The sequence below is a fragment of the Diadema setosum genome, chromosome 6 (assembly GCF_964275005.1).
Source record: "Diadema setosum chromosome 6, eeDiaSeto1, whole genome shotgun sequence".
Classification (NCBI taxonomy): domain Eukaryota; kingdom Metazoa; phylum Echinodermata; class Echinoidea; order Diadematoida; family Diadematidae; genus Diadema; species Diadema setosum.
The window spans coordinates 41,879,372-41,894,231 of NC_092690.1; the positions used below are offsets into that span (position 1 = coordinate 41,879,372).

General features: G+C 38.4%; 1 protein-coding gene across 1 annotated transcript in view; it reads left to right on the top strand.

Annotated features, from left to right (window-relative positions):
• The first annotated feature begins 1,744 nt into the window (after window positions 1-1,744).
• The window catches only part of LOC140230253 (SID1 transmembrane family member 1-like), a 123,165-nt gene continuing 110,049 nt past the window's right edge, over window positions 1,745-14,860 (top strand). The window contains exon 1 of the mRNA XM_072310432.1: window positions 1,745-1,992. Coding sequence (XP_072166533.1) covers window positions 1,837-1,992 — 156 coding nt within the window. The 5' untranslated portion in view covers window positions 1,745-1,836. The remainder of the gene's footprint in view (window positions 1,993-14,860) is intronic.

Here is a 14,860-nt window from a genome sequence, read left to right on the forward strand (position 1 = left end):
AATCATTTGTAATTCAGCCTCAGGCTGCGATCAATGATTTGTTGAATAAAGATACCATTAATAAATAAAATGTAATATTTGACTTTTGTGACTCCATTTTTTCGTAGATAAACATCGAAAAAAAAGCATGTAAAGACGCCTATCAAGCATCAATCAAGCATCAATTACAAATGGAGAAAAAAAAAAAGAAAAAATAAGCTCATAATAATCATAACCAAATATCGAAGCATCTGTTTACTGTAATGATGAGAATATGATAAATTTGCGGATAATCAAGACATCATATTTAACATAAAAGGCAAGTGGTCAATGCGAAATATAATAAAATATATTTTTATTTTTTATATATGATACAGAATTGCAGATCCCGAATTGAGTGGTTTCGGGATCTGCAATTCTGTATCATCGGCACTAATTTCAAAGACAGAGAAGCCAGAAAATTAGCTGAAATGAAATTTATCATCCAAACCAGGTCTTTTGAAACAGGACTCAACAAGGACCTTGGATGGTTAAGCAGTTTCTCTTTCTACAAGAAGTGAAGAAATGAATCTCTAAGAATCTGAGACTAGACTTATATCATATGCATATTTTTCATTATTTACAAAAGATAATGTTAAGATTTTATTATATTTCGCATTGACCACTTACCTTTTATGTTAAATATGATGTCTTGATTAAACGACAGCACGGGAGAGATCAAGTTTATTAAAGGAAAATAACATACTTTTTTTCAATGTACTTCATTAACTGTCAAAATCATTCAAGTAGATAACAGAACTTATAAAATTATTCAAATCGGACCCAAAATAAGACAGATCAGGAATTTGAGACTGATACTGGTTGTAACCGCGTTTGTGTGTTATATGACAATGTATGAAGTGAACAAGTCGTTGCTTCACATCTGCCACCGTCCCCGCATCGATTCTTAGCATAAAGGCAATATTAACATCATGTTTTGTTGAATGATATTGTGCAGCTACAGCTACATCTCCCATGACATGGTTTGTTCGCAACACTATATTTTACAATAGTTTTATGTTATTCATGGATTAAATTGTTACCTTTTCCCTTCGTATCAAGAAAGGAAACTTTTAAGATTTGTTTCCTTGCAGGCCAAAAGGAAGTCATTATTAACTCATCGGGTCTACATGCATGAGATTCGTGAAAGTATTCAAAATTTTAAAATCTTATTTCCATCTTTATATTCAATTTAACTTGTACCGTTTTGTTTGGTATTCTTAAAATGAACTAAAATGGAGCGGCTGCACTGTGACTTCATGTAGCCATGCAAAAAGTTACCAAATTGATATGGAACCATGCCCCACGACTCGATTTTCTTTTTCTTCCTCTCCCTCAACTCTCTTAGTAGAATATAGTTGTACTCTTCATGTACTACAGATGATATTATGTATAGGTTTTGATAGGGCTTCATGGAATCAGTTTGAATCAATATGCTACCATGTCGGCCCCCGTATACTCTAATAGTAAACATGGTAAACGGAGAAAGAAGCGTACCGGGGATTTCCCCCTTCTCCATACCGTAACGTTTTCGCGCGATCCCCACTAGAGGGCAGCATACAGTAAACACTTCCTCACACAAACTTGCCACTCGTAGCTGCTCGACCTACTGAGCACTGTCCCCACGTCTACACGGTCCGATCCGCGCTATGCTGCCACTGGCACTGCATCACAGCATACTCAGTATGATGTACACACACGTATACGGTACTACGTAGATGATGCACAATAGTAGTGAACGTATGTTTTCTGTAGCTCGCGTTTTGTTTCATACAACATCGTTGCAAACTCCCCTTTCAAAACCGAATTTTAGTGAAAATGGGAACGATTCGGCTTGTAGTGTGTATCGGGTTACTGCTGCAGTTCGGAGTTCAGTTTTCTTCAGCTTTCAAGGCAGATTTCAACGTGATCTATAACGGGACCGTTTCGTCTGCTGCGACCATGGAGTACACGTTTACACACAATGTCTCAAAGGTATGATCTTGTCACATGATACGCCTGCCACTATACTAGCTGCTTATGCCTTCAGCACGGCACGGAACAGCTGCTAAAAAGCCACTGCAACTACAGTAGGCCTACTCGGTTCCCTAGCTGGTTCTGTAAACTTCTCTGTTTATCAGTCTGTATCAAGCTGTCAATAGTCATGTCAGTCAGAGATGTCAGCTACTAAAGCTAATCCTGTCAAAGTGGCTTGTTGTAGTAAGATGAGTTCCGTCTGTAGCAGGCTAGGACTCGTAGGAGTAGTAATCGAAACAAAGTTCCTTGTCAATACATTTTTTGTTTTTGTTTTTAAATCGGTGGTGGTGGTGGTGATTTTTGTTTTGTTTTGCTTATTTGTTTGTTTGTTTTGTTTTGTTTTGTTTTGTTTTTTTTTAAACTGGGGTTACTGTGTTGGTAGGCAACTTAGGACAAGGCAGTACTGCCTGGTCTCGACCCCGATCTGAGTGGTACTACATCTACATAAATTATATGGTAAAGAATCATTTAAAGTGTTTCGTTGTTGAGAGTTTTCTTTTGTATCCAATACGAATCATGATAAATGAGAACTCTAGTCTTTTTTCATGATCAAGACAATGGAGGACTGGATCCCATCTTTAAGACATCCCCATAAAGTAGCATCCTCTGAAACAGTGGCAAGCCTCAGGGCCAGGTAGACAGAAAAATCTGTCTGTGTGGAAGAGTTTTTTTTTTTTTATCCTTGACTTTTATGGCCCTCCTCATAGCCCTTTTTGATAGGAAGAGATTCTGTTAAGTCAGATACAAGTAGGCTCTGCGGAACATATCCCTGAGACAAGATACAGACCGATCTACAACATAGTTTCGTTCAAGCTTCAAGACTATTTTTCTAAAAATCTTAATATGAAAATTAGAACCTACACTTGTATGCTTAACTTTGGCAATTTCAAACAGGGGCAAACTTGTCTACAAAGTCAAAGGCAGACCAAAAAAGGGAGAAATGTGGTTCTTTACACATAGAATTCACAATGGTAGGCAGGTGTTCTCATTAGACATGTTTATAAAATATACCATTAGTGATCACTTTCATATGACTTTATGTTCTGTATGAATACATGTGTACCTCAATACCACATGTATAGAAAGTATTAAAGCACTGGTACATGGATGGGAAATGTTAAATGTCCAGTACAATTTAATAGTCTCTACATAGAAATTGTGTCTAGATCTGTTTTTTTTTTTTTCTGACCCAGAAGGTCAATATGCTGTATATGTACATCATCAGATTCTGAAATGGGTAAAGTGTCTACAGAATCTAGGTGCCACAATACAGAAAGGATTTATGGTCTGATTTACCATTAAAAAAATGAATATCAAATATGGGACATTGATGCAAACATATTAAACTTTGGACAGACATGTTAACCTGATTGAGTCTGGACAAAATGAATTTTGCTCTCATCTTGGTTGTGACTATATAAGTACTGCATTCAGAGACCAGGACCCCAATTTTTGTGCATCATGGCATGAGCATAAGAGTGACATCAGTGAGAATTAACTGAGAAATGTACATTTTGTCAGCAATTAAATATTTCACTGATGGGGGACCTCTTTACAGATGTTTTCAAGGTGGATTAATTGGCTTTTGTTGTGATTGTTCTGCCTGCCAAATAATCACAATTCACCATAGCCATGCATGGACAACCTACAAGTTTTAGTGGCATGTGTGGTGCAACTTGTAGGCTAAGGCTAGGGTCAAGCTTAGCTGCATGGTTGGTGCACTGCTAGGTCACTGGCGGTCATTGTGCACACCAGCAAATCTGTTGTTTCTGGCCACTGGTCACATTACATTGAAGTGGTCACGATGTGCACAGGTTCTTGATTATGAGTTTTCTTTGCCATGGAATGCCAAGGACCGTGCAATGGTCACCACGAGCATGTAATTACAGGCTTTACCCTATAGAGCTGCCTGCTTTGTAATAGTAGGGTGGCACATCCAATTACCGGACGCTTTCTTTCGTGGCTTTGAATTCCGTACTCAGAGGATGAAATTTGGGCTAAAAATAACATCACTTATTCACAGACTCCTGGAAATTACGAATTCAGCCAACTGATGTCAATTTTTTACTCCAGTTTTTAGAAAATATGCTTCAAACATAACCCTCTACAAAAGTTGTCTTTTTGCGCGGTGCAAAATCGCATTGTATTACCGGACATGATTTTCGCAATGAAATAATCGACATCTTTTGCACCTAATCCTTGCACAAGAATCACAATTTATCCCACAAATCATCGTACACATTATCACTGAGCGGATGACAAAGAAAAAATTGGCAAATGAGGCTAAAATTTCGTATTTTACGGTAAAATGTCTTTCTTGAACATTTCGAACAGTTCACAGAATAAAACCTTGTGAAAAAATCGACAACTGGTTAGACTCTACTTCTAGTTTACATGCTTTGTCTATGGGAGCTGCACGCGCGGGTGATGAGTTGCGGGGCCCTTAGCGCACAACTATTCCGCATCGTTCGCGTTTGAGGACGATAGCTACAAATTTCCGATATCGATCAGTGAACTTTTGGTTCTATTGGAATCTTCAGCATTTTTCCTGTATGTGAGTGGGATTTCATAGAATTTCAGTTGCGAAATGTGATTCAAACATGCATAGATATTAGCTATCTCGAGGTGCGGGTCACTCGACTATAAATTTGAGGTAAAATGTGAATTTTTTCGTGTTTTTACATTTTTATGTGGCGTTTTTTGTGATTTCGGTCCACACAAAGTTCTGTGAGGCTAATCTACGAAGTCTCGCGCATACAGAATGTCATTAGTACGCAAAAATGTGCGTGTCCGGTAATACCATGCGTCCGGTAATACCATGCTTGCCCCTACTTTGTGTTGTGCATAAAATAACAATTTTAATGTGATTTCTGTTAACGTTCAAATGTTAATATTGTTAAGGTATTAAGTGTATGTTTGACTCCAACCTTGTGTTCTAAAATGGCAGGAATTCATTATGGCACTGTTGCTTTCTTGCCCCCCCCCCCCCCCCAAAAAAAAAAAAAAGTTTGTTTGTTTGTGTTTGCTGCTGGTTTTGCCTCCTGAAATCAACTAGAATTACTTCAGACCATGTGAACTAAACCTAAAGTTGGTTTCATCAGCATCAAACAAACTAGAACTGCTATGTGTGGGACTAGTGGGGCAATCACACCATATACTGAGTACACATTTGGCACTCATACTCACTAGACCTATTGATTGGGATGATCACCACACACACTGAACGAATTCAGACATCCCATTTATGGAAAAAAAAACCCCCAAACATTAAGGGTGATATGATTCAAGGCAGTGTAAGGCAATTGAAGTGATCATTTAGTCGGTATACGAGTTGGTATGTTTACTCCCACTTTTTTTTTTAATGATTTGAAAGTTAGCTCTATTTTCTTCTCACTGGAAAGTGAAAATACAACAATTTTACTTCTTCTTTAGTTTCTGTTTCATTGTTAGAGAGAACCAAAGGAAAGTTTAGTGCATACTGGTACTTACTTTCATTTTTTAAAAGGAAATGGTTGAGAAGGGAAACTACAGGAAGTGGTTTTAGCTACAATATAGGCAGTGAACTTACTGAGTATATACAGACAACTTCTTTCCTTTTTCTTACCTGGTCATCCACGTGGTATGTAAGATAGTACCTTGTGCGTGGTGATCATGAGATAGTACTTGTACTTGTACCTTGTGGTGATCATATTTCATATAGAAACCAGTTGGAGTTAAAAATACAAACTTAGGAGGCTGGTGTATGGTATAGCATTACCAAGGAGACCAGTACGAGGCACTTAAAAGTACCTCCGTAGTGTCACAACTCACTTGCATAACAACAAGGAATCTCGCAAGATTTAGATCAGTCAGGGCTCGACCTTAGCGGGAGCCCGGGGACCATTGGCTCCCCAGAATCGCTACGGGCTCCCCAGAAATGTATGAAAAAAGCCCGGCTGGCTCCTTAAGTTTTTTTTTGCCGTAGAGCCTCACGTTTCAAGACAGAATCATAGTTTATGTACACACTCACACTATCGACGAGCGCGAGCGGCCCCGGCGCGCGCAGCGAGCCCTGACGCTCTAAGTTATTATCCCTGAAATTGCAATACTGTATACACTACACGCTGAACATGTTTCATTCTCCAGCCGGCCCACGTTGCCCGCATGTGTGTGTGTGTACCCGACGTGTGTGTGTTCGTATCTTCTATTATAGAATAGTGTGCGCACATGCAATTCGCTGCTTGCGTACTGTGGACACCGAACGGAACTCCGCGCGCCTGAATCCCTGTCGCCTACGGACCCTGGATGTTTACATCGATCGCCGTGGTATCCCCATGTGTGGCCGGCTGGGCCATGGGGAGCGTGAGTATGATCGCTAAGCTACACACTGTAGCCAGCTGCCACTATAAACAGTACACTATTTCGTTTTTATTCGGGGTAGAAGCGCTCCGTTGTGCAATGTCTGCTTCATTTTCTCTACTTCTTCCGCTTTTCCCTTGCCTCCCAAGTGCGAAATGATTTTTAGAGTGTTGTGTGTGTGTTTTTGTAACGTTATTGCATCATTTTTCTGCAAGGAAGAGGTGAGTTTCGGTTCGTGTATTGATGTGCACTGCAGCATGTGCAGGTGAAAAGCGTTCGAGCTTTAATTTCTTTCCCGCGAGTATCGTGGAAACTCGATGTATTTCTAGGCCTATTAAAGGAGGTCTCATATATCAGAATACTTATAACAAACTATTTTCCGGTCAAAATGAATTAATTTCCTTTGTTTTGTATCGTTTATTGATGATCCCAAGGTCCAAGGATCTCGTCGCAATACAGAGTTTCCAATGTGTATTAATTTTCGCGTAGATTTTGGTGCTGCAAACTTGCTAGGGCCTATTAAATCCTACTTACTACTAAACTTATCGTTCTATTTCTGTCGTTTCTCACACCTCGTTTGGTACGATTTCTTCCATTTTATATCACTTTATCCGTTCCCTTTATACTTTGAAATATTTAAACGTAATTCTTTCAACTTTCAAGTGTCTCGCACTGTTATTTCCGTAACGGCGATTTCTCCACTTTGCTGCAATACTTTTTTGAATCGAAGCGACGTGTGTTGTCTTTTCTAAATACAAAAATGTATTTGTGTTGGTAGGTGTTGATACTTTGTATTTGTTATTTATTTTCCTGGGTTTTTATCTCGAGGGACTGTGCGTGTTTCTTAATGTTGATAGGAAAAGGCTAAAATGATCTGAGTGATGTCTGATGGTGATGATGAAAACTATGCTGGTATAAAAAGACGGCTTACTGCATGCTGAGCGTACGTGCCGTTCGTTTTATTTCACTTTCCCTCTTATTCTTCTTTCCCCTTACTCTTCTAAGTTCTTTCCCCTCTAAAGAATGATTAAAAAAAAAATTACATACACCTCACAACAAAAAGATCCACGATCTACCAACCTTCGTAAAGTTAAATCTAAATGTTCAATATCAGCAAAGAATAAGGGGAAAGCATGAATTACAATAAATTAGAGCGAAGAGATTGTGAAATACTGAATACATGCGCGCAGTCTCTTCGGCTCGAAGAAACTTGACACCCAACCCTCTCCCCTTGTGGAAATTTCCACAAAAGCAGGTGCCACACCCAGGTGCGTGCCAGACGAAAGAATGCGCGCACTGGAATAAACAGCGTGTAAATATCCTGGAAATATCGATCGAAGAACCAGCTCATTAGTTGAATTAAAGGAATCATTGCAAAGATATTGTGATTCTATAGCCTTTCTTTTGGCCCATATAGTAGGAAACATCAAACAGTCGAATATAGTGTACTTAATCGAATATCTTGTTCCCTGAACAATAAAAAAGGATCGATTAATCAGTCAATTAAAAAGGTAATCACAGAAATACTTAAAAGGTATCGTATGCCAAGACAAATTCACTATGAGTAGGTCCAATGAGATGCAGTCATCACCTGCTTAGACAGCAAAATCATGACAATTAATTTCAGTTCATGCTCATCATAACTGCTTATTACTTTTCAAAGTTTTGGCTATCAACATTCGTTCGTAGGTGTTTTTTGTTTGTTTTGTATGTTTTTCCTCGTGAAAAACGTAATGACTTCTTCGTATCGAATGTAAACTGCATGTTTACCGTAAACAAGCCATCAGCTCAGCTATGGCGCATTCGATCCATCGAACTTGCAGTAACCTCTTAGGCAGGAGCACATGGCGCATTCCTTTAAACTTGAAAGTACAACCACGTGTTTGCACATTGGCGCAACCACACACAGCGCGGCATTTTGCGATCATCGTTATAGCAGACTTTCCGATTCCAGTTAGGGTAAAAGAAATTGGAATACCGGTACTTTTGGAAAATACTGATGTTTAAAATCCAGTAAAATTAAAAAGCCTGAAAACAACGCATGATTATGTTTTATAGTAAACAATAGTTGGAAACAGCGAACAGAGTTTTGCATTCACTGACACAGAAGCTTTCTTGAGAAGATGAAAGCATTCCCCCTCCCCTGCTAGATAGTGGAAGCTTCCATAACCAGCCCAGCAAGTTTCTGGAGGTGTACATACATGCACTTGTAGTCTTGTACACATGCATTGAGAGAAAGCAATCAATCAACTCTGAACATTGCGTAGTTTGGATTCTTTATCGTGCTGGTGACCAGCTCGATACTTCAGCATGTGTCGTAATGTTATGTTAAAGAGCTTGTAGGCCTTATAAGTCGACGAGTTTAATTCAAAATGGCAAAAAGAGGGAGATGGAAAAAATACAGATTCTGGTGGAAAATACGGATTTTGGAGCTGCTGAGTACGGATTTGTGCTTCCAAAGCTTGGCAGCTCTGCTGATCAATCAACATGTGGCGTTACATAATTGTTTCTAACCCACACCTTGCAGCTAAAAAAAAAAAGAAGAACCGAGAAAGAAAGACGATATGATCAGACCAGGGTAAGAAATTACACAAGGGAATGGGAGAGGGACCACACAAAACACCTACACACACACACGCAGGTGCACGTGGCAGGCACAGTCACACACACACACACACACACTGTGTGTTAGAGACTAAGAACAAGGTATCTCAGGCTTGTGTCTGTGGAGAAATGCATGTTATATCTAAATGAAATCTTCTCCACCAGGTTAACACACAATAGACCTCTACTGCTGATTGTGACTGAGGGAACCGTGGCTCCCTAAAACTCAATTTGGCTCCCTAAAAAGGTCCCTGAGGAGCCCGGCTGGCTTCCTAGAAAAAAAGTTAAGGTCGAGCCCTGATATTCAGTGACATATTTACAGATCTGATACTTCTAAAGGGCAGGTGAACAATGTGTTAACCCTTTCAATGTCAGGGACTTTGGACAGTGTATACAACACTAAGTATTGGGTTTTCTGTGTCAATAGTATGCACTCAGAGCACATAAATGATTAACAAGCCTCCAAACATACTGACATTAAATCTACTTCTAGTGAATGAAATGTTTTACATGGAATGCAATGCCCCCTCTAGCACAGAAAGTCTTTTTATCCTAAAATCATATTGTGAAAAAAAATTGAGAAGACTTGGCAGACTGAAATGCAATTAAAATGCTGCTTGCATCCCAAAATTGAAATAAAATTGCAATGTAAGTAGACAGATCATGTAATGATTAGTTTGAATTAATTATGTCAGCATGAAGTATGATGGAAATTTGAGAACATTCATCTAAAGGGGGAATGCTACATTAGTTGCATTCACCACAATAATTAAATTGATTCCACTATAAATAGTGCAATCATCACTAATTAGAAATATGTTGTACTAGCATTCAGGCAATTAAACAAACCACCTGTATGGTGTCTGGAATAATTTGAATAGAATCCTCATTCCCAGAGTTCAAGAGCAGCTGTCATACTTACTGCAGCTGTTAACAGCTCAATATCTATTCGACTGGCTGTGTGTACAGACCATGTGTACAGATCAAGAATCCATTTCTCACCACATTGCGGTATGAAAGAAACTGGGTAAGGTATTTTACCAATCAAAGTTCAGAGGTCAGAGATGAAAAGAATCATGCACTATGATTCATTTGTTGATTTTTACATTACAAGTGTGTACATATTTTGCTGAAGACCATGTTGCCAGAGTTTGTAGGGCCTATTCCAATAAAACTTGATTGAATTGAGGCAAACATATAGTGTAGGCATGACTAGAGGTGGGATTGAATGTGACAAGTTTGATTGTAGCCTAACTCAGAGTAAGGGTGGAAGAGATGAAATGTGTGTTAAATCACAAACAGAATGATCTAGGTGTGTGATAGGGTTATGTAGAGAATGCTCCCATCATAGAAAACAATACATAACTAAACAAATCAAAGTGACCAATGCTCATAGGAAGGTAACTCTCTCTTGATTAAAAGTTAATTTTCCATAGTTTCCATGATTCATAAATACTTGACTCCAAACTCTGTGTGAATATTGAAAACAAAAACATGCCAGTGTTTTCTGTCTAACTTAATGAATACTAGAACCGAGTACTTGGCCTGCATACAAGTAGTAGTTGGACATGATATGCAATTATAGGTTCTAGTGACTTGACACAACTTTAGTTTGTATAGTGAATCAAATCATGATTTTTATCAAAGGAATAGTCATTGGGCGTTCGGGGTCACTTTATACTTCCAAGAAAATATAGAATTGCGAAAGTGAACGTGAGTTACTCAACAGTATGATTTAATTAGAATGTATGAAACTATATTAGCTGTCTTAGCCTAGTAACCATGTATTGCTACACATAGTGTATCCACTGATTGACTGAGGGAGAGAATTGAGTCACTTTATAATGGATCATATGAAACCAATAAACTTAGAGATCTCTTGAGTGCAGACTGTAAACACATCTCTCAACATGTTCTAAACTTCAATGACATATTAAGCAAAAAAAAAAAAAAAATGTCAGTTTCAAGCATATATGAAATCAAGTGCATTGTTGGATGTGGGAATTCTTGTAATTTGATAACTGTAAACTTAATTTCAATCCAACTTTCATCGATTGTTTTTTGTTTCATTCTATTTGGTACATTTATCATTTCCTTTAGGCACAGTCCTTATTAAACATGGAAAGGAAAATGAGTTTTCCTGTAAGGATGAGATTTAGGCATGGCATCTTGATTAAACGGGGCTTGAGGTGAAAGGAGCTAAGCCTTCCTCATAAGACTCTATGCAGGAGACAGACATATTCTCATCAAAGTCTAATTATGCTGAGAGTGACCATGTGTAGAGAGTGCTAGTCAGGCGTACACTGATCATCAACGAAGGACACTTGGTATAGAGACAGGAGTGGCAGATCCAGAGGGGGGCGTACTGGGGCGCTCCCCCTCTTTATGTTTTGTTAAAACAAAAGAAATAAAAAGAAAAAAATGGGGGGGGGGGAATGCTTGCACCCCCCTTTAATTTTGTAAAGGCACCTCCCTTTTACGGAATTCCTGGACCTGCCCCTGGACAGGACTATACAGGGGGAGCTCTCCCAATGACTCTAGCTAGGAGACCCAATGCTGTCTTCCACTCAGCTGACAGGTCGATGCAAACAAGCGATCAGATTTGTGTTACTTGTCTCATTAGAAGCAATTCTCTATTAAAGGGATTGTTCATACATGTAGTTTTGGTTAATACCTAACTTCACGTTACTAACATTTTTGGTGAGATAATGAGAAACCTAGATTATGAAATATGAAAGAGCATGTAATTCCACGAAGAATTTGATGTTTATTTGATGGAAATTGGTTTAGAAATGGCTTAGATATCCAAAGCAAAGCTATTCTAATAAAAGGTGGAACCCACCTTTTGTTACGGTTGCTTTGTTTTACTTTGTTTTTGGATATTTCAGTCATTCCAAAACCGATTTTACACTGTAAATAAACTTTGAATTCCTCTTAGAATGTAGGCCTACTATTTCATAAGAGGTTTCTTGGTATCTTGCAAAAAGTTAAAAGCCCAATTCTCATTTCCACAGATACTGTAATGCTCTCGGTCATATCACACAAACAGCCTCCTATGGCTTACAATGTCACACTGTGTGGCATTGTACATAATCTGGTATATAGTTTGCAGCAATGACAAGAAACAATGGTGGTATGTAAATGAAGAAGTAATCTACACCAGGAGTCTTGTTTAAACCTCCTTCCTGTTTGATGCTTGACCAGAATGCTAATTAGTATTTATTTATTTATTTTTTTTAATGAATTCATTGCAAAACTTATAAGTTCGGAATTACAGCAGAGGTATTAATAAAACACAGTAATAGTCAGACGTTTAGACAGGTCATTTATACAGGTCATATCACAGGTCATATCTGCACAATACAGGAAGGAGGAGAAGAAGAAGAAGAAGAAGAAGAAGAAGAAGAAGAAGAAGAAGAAGAAGAAGAAGAAGAAGAAGAAGAAGAAGAAGAAGGAGAAAGTGAAGGATAAGGATGAGAGAGCGAGGAGAAGGGGGAGGAAAAGGAGTAGCGGGACGAGCAAATTCCCTTTTATCCCTTCAGTTACCACACACAGACACACACACACAGACACACACATACAGACACAGACACAAAGTATATGCATGTTGGGTTTGTATGAGGAGTTTGAGGGGAGAGAAAAGATCTGTCAGGAGGATTCTTTGCATGAATGATGACACTTCATCAAGCCAAGTGAGTCAGGCAATCTGGCTACACAGTGTGTCAGGCAATCTGGCTACACAGTGTGTGATATCTTGGCTCATTGACCCAGACTGGTCTTCCAGACTTCTAGCAGGACACACTAATGGATGACTTGATATGAGCTTCAATATGCTCTCAGTTTCAACAAACTACCCATCATTTACTTGTGGTCATCTATTCCATAAAAAGAAGAGCAACACACTGTACATCTCTTTCTGCTAATTTTCCTGGAAAATGTTTGAGACACACTTACAAGACAAAAACATATGCCCTGTTTTTGAATGAATGGAGACTGAAGGCCAGCATTTTAATTAGAAAATAATCAGGTTCTGGTTTATTACAATCCTTAACCCTTTATGTGCTGTGAGTGCTGATTGTCATTTACCAGAAAACCCCATAATGCTGTGCACACTGTCCAAAGTCCCTGGCAGAGAAAGGGTTAACAGTTGGTGAAGTCTTCTGTGCTAAGGAATGAGCAGGGAGGTGGGAAGAGACACTTCCCACCTCCCTGGAATGAGTGAGAAAAGAGGCTTTCCACCACCCAGGGAGGTGGATCCACCTCCATGCACTGCCTTAGCTCACCCGGCCAATATTATTTACAGTGCTACATGGTAGTCTTCAAACCAGACTCAAATAAAGCTGTAGTTTAGGGTTATACCCCATTTTGTGTTGATGTATTGACTAGTGTTATACTTTATTGTATTATTCTTTCAAACTATTGATTAATGAATGAATTGTACTGTTTTAATACAATGGTGCAGTCACTGATGTTTTTGGTTCATCAGTCATCTGTTTCAGTGTTTTTTTTTTTTTTTTTTTTTTTTTTAAAGGTCTAACCTCTTTTGGTCTGACAGATTGTTTATTTTTCAGGTGTTTTTAAAGCTGTGTTCCAAGACTATAAGTACACATAAAATTATGAATTAGAGATTGAAAATCAAATATGTCAAAGAAAAAAAAAGGACAGTACCATGTGAAGAGTCTCTGAGAATAAGGAGATGAAACAGGCCAACCATGAACGTATCAGAAAAAAAAGTTCCCTCTTGAGATGTGATCTGATCTTAGTTTGTATACTTTGCCTTTGCCATCCAGGCACCACACTGACCTGATAATCTCACTTTTATGAGCCATACAAAATAAATTTGATACGTTTCAATCTGCAATCTTCTATGGTTGACTTGTTCTTGTTTGTGTCATTTCTTGAGTGTTTAAAGTGCATTGCTTCCTGGGAGATTTGAACTTTACGATAATCCCTTGCCTCTGTGGTTCTCCATTGCCTAGCAGATTAGATGTCTTCATGCCATCCTCTATGAGATCCATCCCATTGGGTCTTTGTGGAAGATCAATGATGAGATCAGGTTTAGTTGGGTATCCATTCTCTCAGCCACATTACAGCCATGCATTTCAGGCTACACACAGCTCGTGGTTTGTGTGTTAGGGTGGGGCTAGACTGTAGCGTATGTACAATGTAGATGGTATTCAGGTTCTACCGAGACTGGTGTAATTAAGTCTGCAGGTGGATACATCCACTAAGTGATTTAGGAAATCACAAATGATCTAGATGAGTGCGGAACCAATGGAACCAAGTCACTAATGAAGCTTGTGCTTTATCTCATGGGACTTTTGATTTCTCTCTAAGAACTGCAGTGGATACATCTACCCAGTTTGGATTGCATACAAGATGGCATTCATACTATACAAATCTTTTATTTGCATTCTACACTTGTAGATGTGACAGTCTGATTCTTACAGGTTAAAGGCATAATTTACCATTTGCAGATGAAACAAAAAGTAAGCTTTAGTTCTTCAAATTTAAAAAAAAAAGAGTTAGGGATAGAAAAAAAACCAATGTTAAAATGTGAATCAGTATAATTAATGTTAAGTATTGATAAGTATACAAAATTTGAACAATAATTATGACAAATATTACTGGACTAAACCGTCTACAGTTGTGGTTTAGTAAGAAAAATAGTGATACCTCCTTATATTCAAGGCTTTATTGCGAAATGTTTACATGGTAGGATGTTTTGTGATACAGCTGAACTACGCATGCATCAAATGTGATATCTCGAACATTTTTTAAATCACTGCTCCTAAAGGAAAACAATACCTTTAATTTTACAAAGAAATTGAAAAAGAAGTGTTGATGCTAATATTGTATTGCTGCAAATGAGAAGGGACATTAC